Source organism: Phoca vitulina, unplaced genomic scaffold (genome assembly GCF_004348235.1).
Source record: "Phoca vitulina isolate PV1807 unplaced genomic scaffold, GSC_HSeal_1.0 scaffold40, whole genome shotgun sequence".
In the NCBI taxonomy this organism is placed as follows: Eukaryota; Metazoa; Chordata; class Mammalia; order Carnivora; family Phocidae; genus Phoca; species Phoca vitulina.
Window position 1 is genome coordinate 15,315,512 of NW_022589743.1, and position 12,549 is coordinate 15,328,060.

A 12,549-nucleotide genomic window follows, 5' to 3' on the forward strand; every position below is an offset into this window, starting at 1 on the left:
AAATAAATCTTAAAAAAAAAAAAACCTCCCACATCTTTTCTCTCCCCCACCTCCATGATCACTGAATAACATGTAGCACTCACAAACTGCCAGGAATAGAGAGAAGAATAAATGGATCTTCAAACCAGGACTACTGGTTAACGTGCCTATAACAAACAAAGCCTACCTTTCTAAGGAGTGAAGGAAGTTAGAGATGCTATTCCGTAGGCTGACATCTGCCACGTGGAGAGCCCCACATACAACTCCCAACATGGTGTCAGGTCGCTCTGCCTAAAAGAAAGAAAAAGAAGGCAGATCAAAAGCATGGTCACTTAGCACCATGGCTCCTCAATTTAAATCAGGTACAAATTTGATCTGAAGAAACAGCTAGCATTGAGAACCTCCATCCTTATTATTCAACTGATATTTGAGATAAAAACATATTTATTTTTAGAACTTGAATAGAGGCAAGGGTGCCTGGGTGGCACAGTCGGTTAAGTGTCCGACTCTTCCTTTTAGCTCAGGTCATGATCTCAGGATCATGAGACTGAGCCCCACATTGGGCTCCGTGCTCAGTCTGGAGTCCACTTGAGATTCTCTCTCCATCTCCCTGCCCCTCCCACTTGTGCTCTCTCTCTCTAAAATGAATAAATCTTTTTTTAAATTAAGATTTTATTTATTTATTTGACAGAGAGAGAAAGAGACAGTGACAGAGGGAACAGAAGCAGGAGAGCAGAAGAGAGAAAAGCAGGCTCCCCGCTGAGCAGGGAGCCCAATGCAGGGCTGGATCCCAGGACCTTGGGATCATGACCTGAGCCGAAGGCAGACGCTTAACGACTGAGCCACCCAGGCGCCCCTGAATAAATCTTAAAAAAAAAAAAAAAAAAGAATTTGAATAAAGGCTTCATTTGAATTGAGATGAAAAATACCTTTCTCTCTACTCTCCCTAAGATTTCCACTGAACCCATCAAAGAGGAGTTCAAAAACAAGATTTTGTCATAAATAAAATCAAAAAGGTGTAAGGATCTGGCTACTGTTAATCTCAAAGAAAAATGGTATATAATCAAAATTTGGACCTTCAGATAATTTAGATGAGTCTAATGATTTTATATAAAATTTTATTTAGAATAGCCCAGTGATTCAGAAACAAGGGGTAACTGCTGATTTAAATGAGACCCCTCTCATCAGCACTTGGTAGACGGATGTAAAAGTTGGTAACTCTGAAGCTGACTTAACATCAAATGAGGACAGAAGTATTTCAATCCCTGGATGCCTCTCTTCAAATACACTACAGGAAGTAATAGGAGAACCCATAAAATGACCAGGTAACACAGGCACAAGGACTCTACGGTGCTAAAATTACACTGACTCCTAGATTTTTTCCAAGTAGATCAAGCATCATTTACATTAGAATCAAATACATTTTCTCTAGTGACATGGACTGATCACACCACAACCCTGTAAAAACCCAATCCCCAAAGCTGTTTGGCAAGTGGGGAAATACACACCTGTACTTTCTCTGCTATCAGTCTGTCCAGCCAGCCAGTGTCAATTCTATTCAACTGAAAGCTTTCAGTCTCCAACAATTTGATGAGGTATTCAACGGTAGTTCGAAAGTCACCCCGAATAGATAGCTCCTTCAAAGCCACCACCATGTTTCTGGGAGAACAGAAGCAGATCTGTTTCTTTTTCAATCATTTTAAAAAATCGTTTCGATCCTTTGGAGTCGTGGGAGGGAGGGGAGAGACAGTTCCACAAACAAATGAGGGTGCACATGTAAGTGTGCTCATTCATGTGCATTCCAGGCAGGAGAATCTATAAGTCAGTAAACTTAGGAGTTCTGACTGATACTACCATAAGAGCATCAGCAAATCACAGATATTTCATTACATAGAGTACAGAACAAATTATGTGCAAACCATCCTCAGTTTTCACTTACTGGGTTTCCATCATTCCTGTCTAACTAGGATTAGGGTATAATTCTCCCCTCCTTACACCTTATTTTATTAAAGTATATTTTACATATAATAAAATATATTTAAGTATACTGTTCAATACATTTTGACCAATGCTAATACCTTAATTAGGTTCCCATACAATGAGGCAACTGGCTGGGTATAATCAGTTATCGGCCTGACCTTGCATGTGAGAGTGTTTTTTTAAGCTGCATTTTACACATCTGTGGAAGGAATTGCTCATTACTTTTGTTATTTCCCAATTAAGTGTAAAATGATCTAATTTTAACAAAATTTCAAATACTATGAGTTTTTTCCTGTATATTTCTGCCCAGTGTCTATCTTGCACAGGGCACATCCTTAACTCCACAAATATTTAATTAGGCACCTCACAGACTCAAGACACATACTAGACTCATAAGGGAAAGAGAATATACATACAATAACTGCTTTCAAAACATATGGCAGAATATCATAAATGTCAGTAGAGATATAAGCAAAGTGCTGGAGTAGTTTTAGGAAGGGAGAAAATCCGCCTCCCTATGGTTTCAAGAAAAATGTGGAATCTGACATGGGATAAAAGTATAGGTGGGATTATGACTATGACAGGAATATCATTCCAGGGATGCCTGGGTGGCTCAGTCAGTTAAGTGTCTGCCTTCGGCTCAGGTCATGATCCCAGGCTCTTGGGATCGGGCCCCACATCGGGCTCCCTGCTCAGCGAGAAGCCTGCTTCTCCCTCTCCTTCCCGTTCATGCACTCTTCTTGCTATCTCTGTCTCTCTCTCTCAAATAAATAAATAAAATCTAAAAAAAAAAAAAAAAAAAAGGAGTACCATTCCAATGGTCCAGGCATTCCCTCAGCTAGAATATTATTCTGTTTCTCACCTCTATCCCCCTCTCCACACCCTCTTGGCCTGGCTTATTCCTATATGCTTCTCAACTGTCAGTCTAGATGTCACTTCCTTCTGGGAAACCTTCCCTGACCCTCTCTAGACTGAGTCAGCTGGCTCAGCTACATGTTCCTGTAACACATTTATGTAACCCCACTATCATAAACAACATTTGTTACATTGAGTTTTGTCACTTACTGCCTATCTTCCTGTGGACTATAACATTCCATTAAGACAGAGACTCTATTTGGGTCCACCTTATATTGCCATCACCAACAGATATTCAAAAAATATCTGATGAATGCAGTGAATGAAAGAATGGACAGGGGTGCCTGGGTGGCTCAGTCAGTTAAGCGGCTGCCTTCACCTCAGGTCATGATCCTGGGGTCCTGGGATCGAGACCCACGTCCGGCTCCCTGCTCAGTGGAGAGCCTGCTTCTCCCTCTCCCTCTGCCTGCCACTCTGCCTACTTGTGCTCTCTATCTCTCTGTCAAATAAATAAATAAAATCTTAAAAAAAAAAAAAGAAAGAAAGAACAGACAGAGGAAATAGCAAGAACAAAGGGAAAGGGGAACAAAAACATGGGTCGTGTTCAGGGAACATTACGATTGAAGCAGAGGATATGAGGACAGGAACCAGTGACAAAGCCACTTATTGAACAAATACTGACTGAGCACGTACTATGTCCAGGGGAAACAGCAGCAACAAGGCAGACACAGTCCTGTTCTTGTGGTATTTGGATTACCATCTATGGGAAATAATGCTGAAAATGGGGATTGAGGTTATTCTGGAGGACAAGAATATGAACACCAAGCTGAAGAATATAGATCTAATGTTATGCAGAGAGGAGAAACAAACTGAGTTGAAGAATGAACTTCTGGCATGTTGTCACGAAGCAAGCTTATTATAGAGACCATATATATTTTTTAAAGATTTTATTTATTTATTCACCCTAGTGAGAGAGAGCACGTGCTCAAGTGTGTGCATGCGTGGGAATGTGGGGAGGGGGGAACAGAGGGGGAGGGAGAGGGAAGGAATCTTAAGCAGACTCCCCGCCAAGCACAGTGCGTGACGTGGGGCTCGATCCCAGGACCCTGAGATCACGACCTGAGCTGAAACCAAGAGTTGGACACTCAACCAACTGAGCCACCAAGGCGCCCCTGAAACCATATTTTTTATATGCTAAAAGTTAACCCTAGTTAGCTTTACACTGTAGAGGAATGTACAGATTAGATCAGAAGGTAAGAAGCAAGGCTTCTGAACCAGATTAGAGGATGTGGCCTGTAGAAAATACTCAGCGGTCTCCTTAATTAGGACTGTATATGTAAATACCAACAGACACCCCTCTGGGAATGTAAATGAGTGAGGCAGAATCGGTGGGGGCTGGATGAACAAGAGAGTTCATGTTTCCTCTAAAAGCATCAGCCATACAAAGCTTCAGTTAACTTTTGCCAAGTGGAATATAAAACCAGTGTTGTCATTATCATCCCATTTTTTTAAAAAATATTTTATTGGGGCGCCTGGGTGGCTCAGTCATTAAGCGTCTGCCTTTGGCTCAGGTGATGATCCCGGGGTCCTGGGATCAAGCCCCACATCAGGCTCCCTGCTCCGAAGGAAGTCTGCTTCTCCCTCTCCCACTCCCCCTGCTTGTGTTCCCTCTCTCGCTGTGTCTCTCTCGTCAAACACATAAATAAAATCTTTAAAATAGGGTGCCTGGGTGGCTCAGTTGGTTAAGCGACTGCCTTCGGCTCAGGTCATGATCCTGGAGTCCCAGGATCGAGTCCTGCATCGGGCTCCCTGCTCAGCGGGGAGTCTGCTTCTCCCTCTGACCCTCCCCCCTCTCGTGCTCTCTCTCCCATTCTCTCTCTCAAATGAATAAATAAAATCTTTAAAAAAAAAAAAAAAAAAATCTTTAAAATAAATAAATAAATAAATAAAATCTTTAAAACAAAAAAAGAAAGAAAAGAGACAATTAAAAAATAGAAAGCACTAGTTCAATTTTTGATAGATATTCTGAAATATCTGAAGTGTAAAATTACCTCCTAGAGCCCTACTTTTCAGGCAAGCAGAACTTCTTTTAATATTTTATGTTTAATTAAGATAAATAAAATAAAAATTAACATTCAATGTTTATGTTTAATAGAATATTAATAACACAATATAGCAGTTATATGTGTACAAGCTGTGTGTATATTTCATAGCATGCTGAGGACTCTTATGTAAACAGTGTGGATAGTTCCCTTATGTCATTTTCATGTAACAAGCAGTTTACTATTTTAAATGGCTGTAGGACATTTACAGCCATACCTTTATTTTGATGACAAATAGTAGATCTTATCTATGATTTTATACCGTGCCAAGCTCTTGGTCAAGAATCTACCTCCCCCACAAAACAATACTGTTTCTATGGAAAAATATTATTTCTTTAAAGCAATCAATTTTATAAATTTATCAAAACTATTTGAAAGTAAAAATACTTGAAAAGACTCAGAACAAACAAAACCATCTGCCAAACACTGCGTAATTTAACACAACATGAATGCAAGTACAATTGAAGATATATTTCTTCCAAAACATTGTCCATATCAGTACTTTTGTAGCAGGTAAATGATTCACATTCCCAAGCTCACACTTTCACTGAAGATTAGCACAAATTTATTTTTTAAAATGCAATCAAATGTTATTATACTCACGAAATTGCTTCCTCTCTGTTTTCTCCCCAGGAGAAGCAGTGACCAAACTGAGAATCAGCAAATTCATGAAGGCCGCCTGCAGCAGCAACACTAAAATAACCCCAAACGTTCTTATTGCTACGGAAATTCAGTTCCTGAACTGTTCCTGAGCTGGGCTTAAAACCCTGTTAGAGAATGAAGAATATGAGAAACCATATTATATTTCTAAGGAAGAGAACATTTATGTGTTCATTGTTTCGGCTCTGTGTTAATCATATAGGGAAGCAGAAATGATGCACAAAAATCAGAAAGGCTTAAGGGCCAACCAACATTCAGTACTACAGACCCAATGAGGACTCTATAATGACTAAAGTTGGATTAAATGGTCAACAGAGCAGTGATCACCTATTTGTCTGCTCTGATGAGACTTCTATAAATTTCCCTCTCCAGAGGAAGTCCCAAGATTATTGCAGAAGCAGGCCTCCAGATACCATACTGATAGTAAAGTTCACAAGAAAAAAAAAGTATAAACCTTTTAAGTGATAGGTTACCTCATCTGGATTTTCACTGGTGATCCGAGCAGCAATAACATGGCCCCTTGGACAAGGAACATGAGCAGAATTTTCAAAATCAATGGGAGCATCGCCCCAAGGAGATACCCCATACATCATACGAATATCCTTGATTCTGTAGAGAGGGATCCCCATGGCAATCTGAAAGGAAAAACGTCACTCAGTTTTCATGGGTACTTTCCTTAAAATGTGGAGGCTATCAGATTACCTATAAGATTTTTCATTTTAGTAAGCCACCACCTAAAATGTTCTATTGTAGCCTGTATTCCACAACAATCAAATAAGTAACCCTAGTTGTGTGTGTCTACTGACATTTCTCCATTAAGGGAGCAGGATTAAAATATAGAAGGGAAGAGTCAGTGTAAGTGACTATCCAAGAAGTTCAGACAGCTAAAAAGTCCTAACTGTGTCATAATTATTCCCACAAACCACTTAGAAAGTAAATAAATCTTTAGTACTTCATGGGAATACAGAAGGACCTCCCATTGTGGGTAAAGACGTGTTAAATACAAATAATACCAAACCTCACCATTAGCATTACTGTTTCCCATAACATTTGTTTCCTGGGCCGAATGGAGAAAACAAGATTGACAACTAGCACTTTAAACATTACAAAAATAAACAGGTGCTACCAGAGTCTTGCCAGGAAAAACTTCCACCACCACCCTGATGTGGAATTGCTTCATTACAGAACACGAGTAAAAAAAGGAGTGGAGGACAAAGTTGTAAAGTTTTTTACAATTAAATTAATTGGATAAAGCATATCATTTTAGGGGCGCCTGGGTGGCTCAGTCATTAAGCGTCTGCCTTCGGCTCAGGTCATGGTCCCAGGGTCCTGGGATCGAGCCCTGCATCAGGCTCTCCCATCAGTGGGAAGCCTGCTTCTCCCTCTCCCACTCCCCCGGCTTATGTTCCCTCTCTCGCTGTCTCTCTCTCTGTCAAATAAATAAATGAAATCTTAAAAATTAAAAAGCATATTATTTTAAGAATTTCTTTCTAAAATGTGACAGTTTCTATCAGACGTGTCTGGCTTAAAAAACATGATAGTATTACTAGATTTGTACCGCATCAGTAAAACCAACCCACACATCACAACCCATACAGCACGAGATGAACATGAGATGAGACTTAGATAGGAGGTGCTTCTCTCTTATCAGACACCAGTTAAACCCGTTCCTTGGGCATCTCGGACTTTCGAACTCCTGCAGGCAACTCGCTCAGCCAAGATCAAGGTGATTCACCTGGAGTTGTGCTGCGGGGAGGTTGACATCAGCCACCATCTCTGTACAAGGGTGTTCCACCTGCAGCCGAGGATTCAGTTCCAGAAAGTAGAAGCTTCCATCCTGGCTGTAGAGGTATTCCACAGTCCCAGCACTCACATAACCAACCATTTTGGCAAGTTTCACCGCACACTTAAAGAAACATAAGTCAACGTAAGTATCTCAACCGTGATGAGCTGGTGGACCACTGTAGCCCCTCCCTCTCTCCCTGACTCAAATATCCACCGTTTTTAAGAGCCACCAAAGGCTTTCAGCCACATAAGAATAAATTTCACCCTCCCTGATTACTATACAAGGCCCCTAAGACATGGATGGCAAACTCAATCCAGAGCTGGGGGAAAACTGTTTCTCACTTGGGATCACAGACAACTTCACCCTCCTAGGTGTAAGTGTATGCAGGCAAAAAAAAAAAAAAAAGCCACCACGGCAGACTATTTAGTGTGCCCTGGTTTTTAGTATTCCTACTAATCTTCCTAGAAACATGGCTGTCCAGCTAGAGACTAGATTTTCTAACCTCCCTTGCAGCTAGTTACTAAGTTTTGACATAGTAATGTCAGCATTAGTGAGTAATATGCATAAGCCCTGAATCAGGTTTTGGAAAGGAAACTACTTATCCTCTATTCCTGGCTTTTCCCCTCCTGTGCACTGGAACACAGTCATAATAGCTCAAGCCAGTTTCTACCATGCAGATGAGAACATACCTAAGAATGGCAGAACAAAACAGAAAGAACCTGAACTGCAAGATGGCCTCAGGAAGCAGAACTGTCCTACAACCCTGGAGAGCTCACCTGAGATTATGATGGGAAGGAAAGATAAACTTCTACCTCAACTAGGTCATTTTATTTTTTGGATCTCTTTATTAACTGCTTAACCTATAAACTAATCAATACAGAAATTATAAAATTCAGGGGCGCCTGGGTGGCTCAGTCGTGAAGCGTCTGCCTTCGGCTCAGGTCATGATCCCAGGGTCCTGGGATGGAGCCCTGCATCGGGCTCCCTGCTCCATGGGAAGCCTGCTTCTCCCTCTCCCACTCCCTCTGTTTGTGTTCCCTCTCTCGCTGTGTCTCTCTCTGTCAAATAAATAAATAAAATCTTAAAAAAAAAAAAAAGAAATTATAAAATCCAGGTAGGATGCTACTATTTAAAAAAATTAGGGGCGCCTGGGTGGCTCAGTCATTAAGCGTCTGCCTTCAGCTCAGGTCATGATCTCAGGGCCCTGGGATCGAGCCCCGCATCGGGCTCCCTGCTCAGCAGGAAACCTGCTTCTCCCTCTCCCACTCCCCCTGCTTGTGTTCCTTCTCTCACTGTGTCTCTATCAAATAAATAAATAAAATCTTTAAAAAAAAAATTAAAATATGGGATGCTAGCTTAGCAACAGAGTAGTGGGTAGCAAGGAATCAAATACTGCAGACTGAAAGAAAAGGTTGTGGCCTCATTGTTGGGCATAACAAAACATTCAGTAAACTGTCTTCCACAATAACTTGGATGGCAGACAACACACTAAGTAAGCCCTAAGAAAAAGTTAGATAAAGTCAGAATGTGAAAAAACCAACTGCTTTTGTACCCCAAAACCAGGTTAGATTCTCACCCTGAAGCAACCCAGTATCAAAGATCCACTAATAGAGGAAAACTTAATGTATCTAGAAATTTTGGGAGTGTGGTTACTCCTACCTGAAGCTGGGTGCAAGCAAATAATCCAGAAACTTAACTAAGTTTTGAAGGAATTGTATTTCTAAACATACCACAAACCTGGCCTTGAAAAGCCTGCGATTGATAACTAGAGTAATATTTGTGGCCCCACTCTTGCACCAGCTCTGCCAAAGAAGGCATAGTCTCTAAAGCCCAATCACAGAGAAAACTCAATGAGGAAGAACTTCGCAGGGAACGAAGCCAGGTACTTCAGGGACGATGGGCAAGGGATTTACTACCCAAGAGCAGAACCAGAGGCAGCGAGAGGGCTAAATGAAATCATCACAATTACTGCCTAGAAGGATCTGCTAACTGCTATGGACCAAGGGGAGTTATCCTGTTCATATTCCATCACTGTATATTGGGTAGATGCTGGAGGGAGGAATGACCGGGGGTAGATAACTTGTATTTTAGGCCACTGGCCCGTGAAAAGCCACATGAACATTTAATGCAGAGAAATGTACATGACCTAGAGATCCTGGACTCTGAGCTGACTGTAGTAACTGGTTGGTACTTTGGGCTGTCTTCTTTGGGGAAAGACTAAGTATGTTAGTAAGAAAGTGAGAAAAGGGGTGTGAAAAGATAACGGGTAGCCAGAGGAGCAGACTGAGGCAGATTATTAAATTATTAAATGCCCTCCAGTGATTTTTCTGTGTGTCATTCATCTAGTAATTGCATCTCCTGAATTTCAGCTGAGTATATGGCCACCCAGTTAATGACTACAATTCCCAACATCCCTTATAGCTAGGTGTGATTGTGTAACTGAATTTTGCCCAATGGGATATGAACAGAAGTAATATGGGTAACTTCTGGATCACATTTTTATATGCTTGCCCTCCTAGTCCTTTCTCACCTCCTCCCACAGGCTATAGTACGAACCTCATCTTGTGAGGAACCTTTAATCATGAAGATAATAACACCTTAGAGCAAGGGCTGGCAAACATTTTCATTAAAGAACCAGATAGTAATTATTTTCAGCTTTGTGGCCTATATAGTTTCTGCCACAACCACACAACTCCGGCATTGCAGGATAAAGCAGCCAGATCAGACATAAATAAATTAGCATGGCTGTGATGCAATAACTTTTTATTTACAAAGAAAGTTGGCAGGTTGGATTTCGCTAACAAGGTGTAGTTTGCTGACCCCATTCCTAGTGAATGGCACAGCAATAAACCTGGGTCCCTGGTACTAACTCATCTTGCAATGATGGTGAGAATGAGAAAGAGAATTTATACTGTGTTAAAGCCACTGAATTTTGGAGGCCTTTTTTTTACAGCAGGTAAAGAAATGATTCTTAATAAATTCACACAATGTATAAATTAAACTTCCAACACAGATGACCATATATTTAGCTTATTTGAAATTCAGGAGAAAAGAGATGGAAAACATATTTCCGATAAGATGACTCAGTCACTATTCCAGAAAAGACCATGTTCAGACCCTTAAACTACAAGTGCAAGACTGCTGAGAGATTCTTTTCTACACAAAAATACAGAATATATAAACTTTAGAGATGCGTAGAGGACCTTTTAAGAGATAATGGATTTCAATAAATACATCTGAAGATTCAAAAAATGGAACTACCTGATTATCATGAGCTTATTAAAAAAAGAAAAAAATCAGGGGCATCGGCGTGGCTCAGTCAGTTAAGCATCCACTCTTGGTTTCAGTTCAGGTCATGATCTCAGGGTCCTGAGATACAGCCCCATGTCGGGTTCCATGCTCAGCACTGAGTCTGCTTAAGATTCTCTCCCTCTAAGGGCAACTGGGTGGCTCATTCCGTTGAGTGTCTGCCTTTGGCTCGGGTCATGATCCCAGAATCCTGCTCAGTGGGGAGGCTGCTTCTCCCTCTGTCCCTGTCCCTACCCCTTCCCCTGCTCAAGCCTTCTCTCTCTCAAATAAATAAATAAAATCTGAAAAAAAATGTTAAACAGTAAGATTAAGAATCCCCAAACATTTCTTTTCTTTATCCCTACTCAAAATAGTATACTAATTAATTTGTTTCAAAAGCGTTAACTAATTGAGAGCCCGAAATGTTTAGAGGGAGAATGGTAGAATCATTTTTCCTTTAGGAAAAGGATATAATCTTATAAATTATCTAGAACCACTGTTTGAAATTCCAGTATTCTCAGACTGGTATATGAATTGAATGAGTAGTAGTCCTGTGTAAGAAAACAAAACTTAAAGCTTTTCATATACACACCTGTTCCATATGTTCAAATACTGCTGGAGTAGCGATAGCAGCAGGTGCTTCCTCAATAATCTTCTGATGCCTGCGCTGTACAGAGCAGTCACGACCAAAGAGAGAGATAGCATTGCCATATTGATCTGCTAAGATCTGTACCTCCAGATGACGAGATTGTTTGGCTAGTCTCATCACAAATATAGGAGATCCAGGGACTTCAGCTTGAACCTATATTAGAAAAGGAAATAAAACAAATTCTTAAGTAGTAAGCATTTTTTCTATCCTGATAAGCTGCTTCAATTTCAACAGGCAGATGCCTAGAAGTGTCAGGGACCACGTGAATTAGTAGGAATACAGAAATGAATAAAACACAGCTCATGCCCTCATCTATTTTTAAGATCCTGCATTCTTAGTTATATAACCGATATTACTTGGTGACTGTGAAACACAGGAACATCCAGTGTGTTACAAAAGTGAAAAACAAAATAGTTTGAAAAGACACACACACACATCCCACAAAAGGGTGAAATACGGCCATCAGCGGCAGACAGCCAAATGTACACCCTGCTCCAGACGAGGTGCCTTCCTGGTTCGCATTCTGTCACAGTGTGGTAGTCGAAGGACTTGGATCTTCAGTGTGGAGGCACACTGCCCCTGGAGATAGAGTTCTACACTGGCAGTAGTTTTCCTGTAGCTCTTTTAAAGATCATCCAACGTTTCCTGGCTTCCACTGCTTTTACTGAGATGTCAGCTATCAACATACTGTTACTCCTCTGAAAGTAACCTTTTACAGCTGCTTTAAGATTTTCTTTCTCTCTTTTTTTAGGGGGGGGCGAGGTAGCAGAGTTACTCTGGTAATCTTAGATGTGGTTTTCTCTGTATTTGTCCTGTGGGGCTCATAGTTTTTTATTTTTTAAAACCTGTGCTTGGTATCTTTTATAAGTTCAGGATAATTCTTAGCCGTTATCTCTTCAAATACTGTTTCTGCTCCATGATGTCATCAAATATTGCTTCTGTTCCATTCTCTCTCTCCTCTGAGATTCAAAGCCCAAGATGTTAGATCATTTCACTATATCCCATATGTCTTTTATGCTGTTTTGCTATGTAGCAAGTCTCCCCAAGACTCAGTGGGTTGCTTAGGACATCAATCATTTTATTTGCTCATGATACTGTCCTCATCTGGGCAGTTCTTCTTCTGGTCTTGCCTGGGGTCACTTGTGTACATATCATCATCTGGTAGTTCAAGTGGGGCTGAATGGTCTCACTGAAATGTCTGGTGACTTGTGTTGACTGTCGACTGGTAGGTCCAAGGAGCCTTGACTGGA

The 12,549-nt window shown here is 40.9% G+C and overlaps 1 protein-coding gene across 9 annotated transcripts in view; it reads right to left on the reverse strand.

Annotated features, from left to right (window-relative positions):
- The window catches only part of ACACA (acetyl-CoA carboxylase alpha), a 279,886-nt gene that overhangs the window by 157,475 nt on the left and 109,862 nt on the right, over positions 1–12,549 (reverse strand). For all 9 annotated transcript variants that reach the window (XM_032428663.1, XM_032428660.1, XM_032428658.1 and 6 more), the window contains 6 exons: positions 11,243–11,452; positions 7,312–7,482; positions 6,050–6,211; positions 5,520–5,683; positions 1,488–1,638; positions 167–270 (listed from right to left, as the gene is read on the reverse strand). In XM_032428663.1, coding sequence (XP_032284554.1) covers positions 167–270; positions 1,488–1,638; positions 5,520–5,683; positions 6,050–6,211; positions 7,312–7,482; positions 11,243–11,452 — 962 coding nt within the window. The remainder of the gene's footprint in view (positions 1–166; positions 271–1,487; positions 1,639–5,519; positions 5,684–6,049; positions 6,212–7,311; positions 7,483–11,242; positions 11,453–12,549) is intronic.